Source organism: Poecilia reticulata, linkage group LG20, assembly GCF_000633615.1.
Source record: "Poecilia reticulata strain Guanapo linkage group LG20, Guppy_female_1.0+MT, whole genome shotgun sequence".
NCBI lineage: Eukaryota > Metazoa > Chordata > Actinopteri > Cyprinodontiformes > Poeciliidae > Poecilia > Poecilia reticulata.
In genome coordinates this window covers 25,412,996-25,420,994 of record NC_024350.1, presented here as the reverse complement: position 1 = coordinate 25,420,994, position 7,999 = coordinate 25,412,996, and the positions used below count along the sequence as shown (strand labels likewise).

The 7,999-nt window shown below is 41.5% G+C and overlaps 2 protein-coding genes across 3 annotated transcripts in view; both read left to right on the top strand.

Annotated features, from left to right (window-relative positions):
• Nucleotides 1-2,059, top strand: part of LOC103457026 (nebulin) — a 40,974-nt gene extending 38,915 nt beyond the window's left edge. The window contains exons 68-69 of the mRNA XM_017301785.1: nucleotides 48-187; nucleotides 924-2,059. Of these exons, the coding sequence (XP_017157274.1) occupies nucleotides 48-187; nucleotides 924-1,100 (317 nt within the window). The 3' untranslated portion in view covers nucleotides 1,101-2,059. The remainder of the gene's footprint in view (nucleotides 1-47; nucleotides 188-923) is intronic.
• Nucleotides 2,060-3,474: 1,415 nt separating this feature from the next.
• ssr1 (signal sequence receptor, alpha) overlaps nucleotides 3,475-7,999 on the top strand; it is a 7,766-nt gene continuing 3,241 nt past the window's right edge. The window contains exons 1-9 of one of the 2 annotated variants that reach the window (XM_008396863.2): nucleotides 3,475-3,643; nucleotides 4,974-5,107; nucleotides 5,245-5,338; nucleotides 5,556-5,659; nucleotides 5,748-5,906; nucleotides 5,982-6,058; nucleotides 6,135-6,213; nucleotides 7,134-7,227; nucleotides 7,376-7,390. In XM_008396863.2, the coding sequence (XP_008395085.1) occupies nucleotides 3,574-3,643; nucleotides 4,974-5,107; nucleotides 5,245-5,338; nucleotides 5,556-5,659; nucleotides 5,748-5,906; nucleotides 5,982-6,058; nucleotides 6,135-6,213; nucleotides 7,134-7,227; nucleotides 7,376-7,390 (826 nt within the window). In that variant the 5' untranslated portion in view covers nucleotides 3,475-3,573. The remainder of the gene's footprint in view (nucleotides 3,644-4,973; nucleotides 5,108-5,244; nucleotides 5,339-5,555; nucleotides 5,660-5,747; nucleotides 5,907-5,981; nucleotides 6,059-6,134; nucleotides 6,214-7,133; nucleotides 7,228-7,375; nucleotides 7,391-7,999) is intronic. The other variant, XM_008396864.2, reaches the window with a different exon arrangement.

Here is a 7,999-nt window from a genome sequence, read left to right as displayed (position 1 = left end):
TGTGTGTGTGTGTGTGTGTGTGTGTGTGTGTGTGTGTGTGTGTCCAGCTCCCGTCCTGCCCGGTGCGTACCACCACCACCATCATCATCAGGGCGTCCAGCAGCAGCCGCAGTTCCACGGCTACATGCATCAGACCAGCATGTCGTCGGTCCGATCCGTCACCTCGCCGCCGCACTCCGCCACATTGGTACGCCGCTGAGCGCCGCGCATCACACACTCACACACTCACACACACCTCCATTAAGTAATCACACCCCTGATCAAGATGCTGATCACAACAAAACGGTTCTTAAAGGTTTTATACTTAAAAAGTTGTTTTGATTCTGCAGAAATGTAGCTACGCACTTTTCAGATCTGGTTACGGAAGAAAACCAGTTAGCGATCAGCAGAAGAGCTGAGCCTGGACTGGACAACAGCAGCCTGAGATATTATGGGATGTTTGGATCAGAAGGTCTCGGCCGTTTGGCCCTCAGTCCATAAAACTGAGTCAGACCAAACTCTGTTGATTCAGTCCTTCCAGTTGTTCATACAAATTCACTCAAAATTAACAGAACCCATGCATAATTTATCATTTCGAGTTTGTTCAAAAGTTCCTGCAACGATGGTGAAAACATTGGTTTGAAGTGATACTGAGTCCTGCCTGCAGGGGGCAGTGTTTCTTACTTCTACTCCACTGCTGACTCAGCATATAAAGAATAAAAATGTTTGGTCAATCAAAACAAGGCCAATCTGCCTGCTTGGTTTTTGTTTTTTTCCGTATTTGTACATTTTGGAAACAGATTAATGAAGAAAAATGACAAAATCCTAAAGTGGCAACAGAAACTCAGTGATTCTGATGAACCAAATGCTGAATACGTCTGGGAACGTTTGGAGACCTGAAATGATTTTCCGTCCCCTCTGAGGTTTTCTCTGTTCCCCTGCAGCGAGTTTACCGGGCGCTGTACGACTACGCGGCCCAGGACCACGACGAGGTGTCCTTCAGGGACGGAGACGTCATCGTCAACGCCCAGCCCATCGACGAGGGCTGGATGTACGGCACCGTGCAGCGGACCGGCAAGTCCGGCATGCTGCCCGCAAACTACGTGGAGTGTTGCAACTGAACAGGGAGGAAGAGGAGGAGGAGGAAGAGGAGGAGGAGGAAGAGCTGGAGTCCTTCAGGGTGAAAACTTTCAACGCTCTCAGATGCTGGTGATGATTTTATTTCAGGGGTCCTTTATGTTCCACCAGCTGCAGAAATGACGTCCAACATGTTCTCCGCTGAACCTTTTAGTCATCAGCCAATCAGACGCCTGGAAATTCACTGAGGAAGAGGAGGATGTGTGTGAGAGGCTGAGGTTCTGATCAACCACAGGAAAGAAAATTAGTTGGAGGGAAAAAAAGCTCTGATGGTTAAGTGAACTGAGACAAACTGAAAGAGGTGGTCTAGTCCAAGTTTCAGGTTGAAGTTCTGTGATATTTCTTCCTCTGTCTGTTTTTTTGTTGTTGTTTTTCTCCACACATCGCTGTCCACACTAATTCACTCAGATCTAATCTGGATGATTTTTCTTCCACTAAACTTTCTGACAAAGTGAAAGGAAGCAGAAAGTTTATGATCAGAACGAACTGAAAGAAAACGTTTCCGCCCTGAAGCTGCTGTTAGCAAACGAAGCTACATCCACTCTGACACTGGATTATAATCCCAGATTATTTCATCTCGTTTAATATTTAGTCATTTACACGTTTAATTTTTATTGGCTGATTTTCTATAACTTTTATTCATGTATTTAAAAATGAAGGGAGCATTTCACACTGACTTTAATCTAAATCTGAGTTAGTGTCTCAAATTTAAATAGACAACTTAATGTTTATTATTTTGTTTTATTAATATTTATAAATTAATTTTCATTATTGGCATCCTGTATAAAGTTGCCTCCTCTCGTACTAAAGTTATAAATATCATGTACCAGATTAGCCCGTTATTATTTTGGGTTCAGTCATTAACAAACCAGTGAGGCTGTTTTAATGGACCTGCTGCTTCCCAGGGATGAAACCAGTTGAGTTTTTCTCTTTGGTCATGAAGTTTAAATATTTCTTTTTCTACATTGTTCCTGATAAAATCAGAATATCTTCAGGTTCAACCGGATCAGTTGTTTCTCTAAATGACAAACTGAATATGCAACATTTTGGTTATTTAATAAATAAAATCAGCCATATTTAACCGTTTCAGGTCGATCTGTGTTAAAGTCACAGCCAATAAAACGCGTCTTCTCATGACCTTCATGGGGTCGTTTATGGACTTTATCGGAGTAAAGCTGAGATTTTATCTTCAGTTTCATCCACAGAGCAATAAAGGCAGAATTTACCCCCATGTGGTGATTTTAGAGCAGAAACTGAAAAATGTCTGTTTGGGTTTATTTAAAAACAAGTGAAAATCACTGCAGACATTTTGTTAGGAGAAAAACAAAAACGAAGAAAGATGCAAAAAATTCCACATTTTCTTTTTGGCTCTTTTATTTTGAAGTGATTCAGCTGAAGGAATGGAGAACAGATAAACGAGTTCATCCTCAGTTTGTTTGATGACCAGTTTGGTTTTTGTAATTTATGTGTTGAATAAATTCCACATAGACTAAAAGTCTCAATTTGGGTCAGAAACAGCCACACTGACCTCTGTGTGTTTTTTATTTTTAACATTTTTCTGTGCAGATAAGTGAATTTTTCATGTGTTTGGACTGAAGCTGCGTGAGAACATGAAACTTTTCTGTCCGTCTGAATATCTTCACTCCTGATTTTGGACATGAATATTTGAATTTGTCTCCAGTGTGTCATATTTTTATGGATTTGTTGTCTTGCTGTGATGAATGCATCTGATCATGTTCTGAATATATGCATCACTAAAGCTGGAGAACATTTATAATGTTTGGTTTTCTGGAAAATAGCTGGTATGATTTGCAAAATATATCTGTATGTTCATTTTTGAAAGAAACACTTTGAGACTTTTTTTGATTTTGCTTTGAGGGTTTTTGACATTCTCTGTATTATTAGTTATATGTCATTAATAGTCTGTAACTTAACACAGGTTATAATCAACTTATTTAGATTTTATTTGGAATGATCAATCACTCTTTTCAGTTTTTATCATAACTGTTCCATAAAATAAAAAATTAATAAAATGAAAAATGAACAGCCTCGTTATTCTTTAGAGATGTGTACTTTCTGGGTCTGCCATTAAATTTACTGATATTTGTTCTGAAATTTTCCAGCCCAATTCTAGATGACTTACATTCCTTCCTAATATTAAAATGTGTACAAATATTTACATTTTTATCAGGAAATTTGACGTTGAGATATTTTTCTTGATGAATTATTAGAACAGTTTAGCTCAAAATTTATTTATTTGTTTATATATTTATTTATTTGGACTTTCACTGTATTCAGATTGTAATACACGCGCTCGGACGGCAGGGGGCAGCAGGTGTTCGCTGCCAGTTCCTCCTGCTCTAGTGCCACAGCAGAAGAAGTCACYTGGGAACGGAGGCGCTTCAGCCTTGCAGTCTGACCGACACTGAATGAAAACGCACTGATTCCTGTTTGAAAATGATGAAGTTTCTGCCTAAACTGTTGCTGCTACTGCTGTTAGCCTTCCCGGTGACCATTCTCCTCAATGGTGAGTTTCAAGTTGTCTGTTTTGAGGTTTAGACGGAGGTTATCCACCATGCTGGTGTTAGCAGTGGAGCTAACTAGCTAATGAGAGCTAGGCCGTACGCAGGTTGAGAACTGCAATAAAACCAAGATTTTTTTTCACATGAAATGCGTATTTATGAAAATGTAAAGGGTTTGGTATGGCATCCGTATCTTTGCTGGTCACTAATTGTTGATAATTTTACATTTAACATATTAATTTCAGCTGTCATGAAAGCAGTTGCTGCTCGTGTTTAGACTGACGTGTCCTTAGCGTTAGCTGTTAGCCGGAGAGCGAACATGAAAGTCGCCTCCTCATATATTAATTTAACAGTAAACTAATGAAGCTACATGTGAGGTCAGTAATGTGTCTGTTAACAGCAGAGAGCAGGAAACGCCGCTAAAAGGCGTCATTAGTTTAAGACGGGTCAGTTTGTCCCGAGCTGGTCATTTAGGAAATAATCTCAGAATGAAGTGGTTTAATTTTATTCTCTGTTTTCTATTGATCTACAGTCTAAGTTTGATTATTTGGTCTAAAGTAAGAACTAAAGCTGTGAGATCAATCCTGAAGTTCACATCCGGTTTGACAGGAGAATAATGTACCATAATAAATCAACTTCATTTCTAATTATCATTGAATGTGATGAACTTATGTATTTTACCAAAAGCTTTATTTTGTTGTTGTTTTTGTCTGAGTGAATGTAAATTAACTACATGTTTCTGTGTTTTGTCCATAATTGGACGTTTCTGCTAATTATTTGCTATATAATCAAAACCAAAATTCAGTTCTAATTTTTGCCACATTATTTATATTGATCTCCATTTCTATCTATTTTAAGGAATCCTCTTTGTTTCTGGGTCACTAAATAACCCGTCTTATTTCCTTCCTTCTAACTTTTTGTTCCTCTTCTTTAAATCTAATATATATATTAATATTTGTGTCAGCTTTAATTTACATTGACTTTTGATTTGATCCCAGTTTGGACCTTTAAACAGAATATTTTTTAATTTGTGAAACTGGGTCCAGCATCTCCATGGCAGCTGTGAATCAAAAGTTTGTTGCTATATAACGTCCCAGGGTGGACGAGTCCTTATTGTCTCGTCCACCCTGTTGAGGACAAACTTTATCATATCATGATAATATTGATAATCTGACTGTATGATGTCAGGAAAACGCCTCCAACTGTCTGGATCTGATGTTAATCATCTTCATCACCGTCATCATCTTCATCATCTTGGTCCTGCTTTAGTTTCCAGAAACTCTGAGACACTAAAGAGTTTAAAAAGTTTCATCAGTTCTTCTCTGTGATCTTCAGGCCCGGTGGTGAGCGCCCAGGATCTGACGGAGGATGAGGAGGCTGAGGCTGTGGATGAAGACGTTGTGGATGATGTGACGGCTGAAGATGAGGATGATGAAGCTGAAGTAGAAGACGATGAAAACACAGAACTGGTGAGGTTTGGATTGACCTCCACCTCTCTGCTCGGTCCTTAGAGACATTAAACATGGCAAATGTTTCATAAAATGTGGATTTTAATTTGTATTAGTCAGCTGGTTTGGTTGTGACCTCACTTCCTGTTTCTGTTCAGACGGAGGAGAAAGATGAGGAAGAGGAGGCGCTGGTGGGAGAGGTGAAGGCTTCGCCCAACGCCGACACCACCATCCTGTTCGTCAAAGGAGAAGGTGATGGTTGTTCTGACCCGGTTCTCTGGTTCTGCTCTGACCCGGTTCTCTGGTTCTGCTCTGACCCGGTTCTCTGGTTCTGCTCTGACCCGGTTCTCTGGTTCTGCTCTGACCCGGTTCTCTGGTTCTGCTCTGACCCGGTTCTCTGGTTCTGCTCTGACCCGGTTCTCTGGTTCTGCTCTGACCCGGTTCTCTCTGACCCGGTTCTCTCTCCCAGACTTCCCGGCCAACAACATTGTGAAGTTCCTTCTGGGTTTCACCAACAAGGGAGGAGAGAACTTCATGGTGGATTCTCTGGACGCCTCCTTCCGTTACCCTCAGGTACTGGTAGAACCCGACCCGGTAGAACCCGGCTCGGTAGAACCCGGCCCGGTTACCCTGTGATCTGACCCGGTTGTGTCGTTGCCAGGACTACCAGTTCTACATCCAGAACTTCACGGCGCTGCAGCTGGGCACCGTGGTTCCTCCGGGCCGCCAGGCCACCTTCGAGTACTCCTTCATCCCGGCCGAGCCGATGGGAGGCCGGCCGTTTGGACTCGTCATCAACCTCAACTACAAGGACAGCAGCGTAAGGACCGGCCTGGCCGACCGGACCAGAACCTGCTGCTGACCTCTGACCTCTCTCCTCCTCTTCCTCCTGCAGGGAAACGTCTTCCAGGACGCCGTCTTCAACCAGACCGTCACCATCACTGAGAAGGAGGACGGGCTGGACGGAGAAACGTAAACACTGCAGAGTCCTGGTTCTGGTTCTGGTTCTGGTCCAGCCGGTCTAACTTCTCCTCTCTGTTGCTTCCAGGATCTTCATGTACGTCTTCCTGTCCGGTCTGGGTCTGCTCGTCATCGTCGGCCTTCATCAGCTGCTGGAGTCCAGAAAGGTCAGAGTGTGTCAGAGGTCAGAGGTCAGAGGTCAGGCTGCTGAGCAGTAGACCTGTCATCACTAGAGCTGCTGGACCAAAAACTGAAAGTTATAGAGATTAACGATAATATTGTTTTCAACTGATAAAACACTAATGATTCTGAAAGATCAATAAACTTTATCTGGAGCTGGAAGATATTTTAATATCCAAAATAAATAAAACAAATTCATAATTCATAAAATGAATTCTGAAGAGTTTGTAAAAAAAACTGTCCAGTTGAGTTGAAAACACCAGACTGAACTTTTATCATCCAGTGTTTGATGGAAAAATGATAAATTATGTAAATTTATTCTGACAGATTAAAGTTCCACTTCCTGTTTAGACGTTGAGAAGAACTTCTGTAGCGTTCACCTTTAACCTTTGAACTGTGTTGTGACTGAGTGTCACAGTCATTACTGTCCCACTGACACAAAAGCTGCTGTTGAAACATTCCTGGATCTGATCAATAAAATGAGATCAGTCATTTTCATTCTGATGATCAATATTTTCTGATTATGTTTACAGAAACATAATAATGTATTTAATTTATGGTTTTTATTTGTTTTGGTTTCTTTTTTGTCTTTGATATTTGAAATATCAGTTTATTGATCTCTGAGAAGGCAGACATGATTTATTATCAGTACATCAGATGAAAATGGTCTAAACAACAATATTGTTTATCACAATAATTACTGCAACAAACTATTGAACTGATGGAGGAGAAAATAGTAAAACCATCAACAATAAAAACACTGAGTTCTCAAACATCATTCATTAGAATTTGTGAGGTTTATTAAGGTTTATTAATGAAAATTCTATCATGTAATTAAGTTTCTGATGATAAATGATGTAGCACCTGCTGACCCTGCGTTGACCTCTTGACCTCTGTCTGCCTGCAGAGGCGGCGCCCGGCTCCTAAGGTGGAAACGGGAACATCGAGCCACAACGACGTGGATCTGAGCTGGATCCCTCAGGAGACGCTCAACCAGATCAGTACGTACCACTCTACTGCTGCTGGACAGGTGGTCTAGTCCAAGGCCGCCCCCACAGTAACCTTTGAACCCTCAGAGCTTGTGGTTCACTTACCTTCCTCTGTCTCTCTCTCCCTTTCCTTGCTGTCGTGTTTTTCCTGCGTCTTCAGTGCAGAGCCGCAGAGGTGAGGCTGCTGCATGTTTCTGTGTGTGTGTGTGTGTGTGTGTGTGTGTGTGTGTGTGTGTGTGTGTGTGTGTGTGTGACAGGAAGCTGATTCTACTTCTGCAGCTCTATGATCCAGTTTATTCCTCTGGATCTCTTTCTCTCCTGGATTCCTTCAGTTTCTCTGCTGCTTTTCAACATTTCTCCCTTTTTCTACTTGATGCTTCAGAATCAGAGAAACTTTGTTTGATCGACTGATGAAACATTTTCTCCAGGAAATCTATAAAAACCTGAGAGCTTCTTCATCCTTCAGGGACTAAAATCCTGTTTCCTGTCAAACTGGAGTTTATAGGAATCTAGTGGATCCCTGTTAATACCTAATCTTCATTAGAATTAAAATTCTTTAACAATCCATTTAGATAGTTTATCTTCAAAACAATGTAAACAATTTAAACCTGTAAATTGGGTCTAGTTTTCATCTCATTGTTAAATCTGGAACAGTAATGATTCCTGTTTAGTCAGTTTCATGTGTCTGCGACCCCGCAGCCTGCCTGCTGCCCTGCAGCCTGCCTTAAGACCCCGCAGCCTGCCTTAAGACCCCGCAGCCTGCCTTAAGACCCCGCAGCCTGCC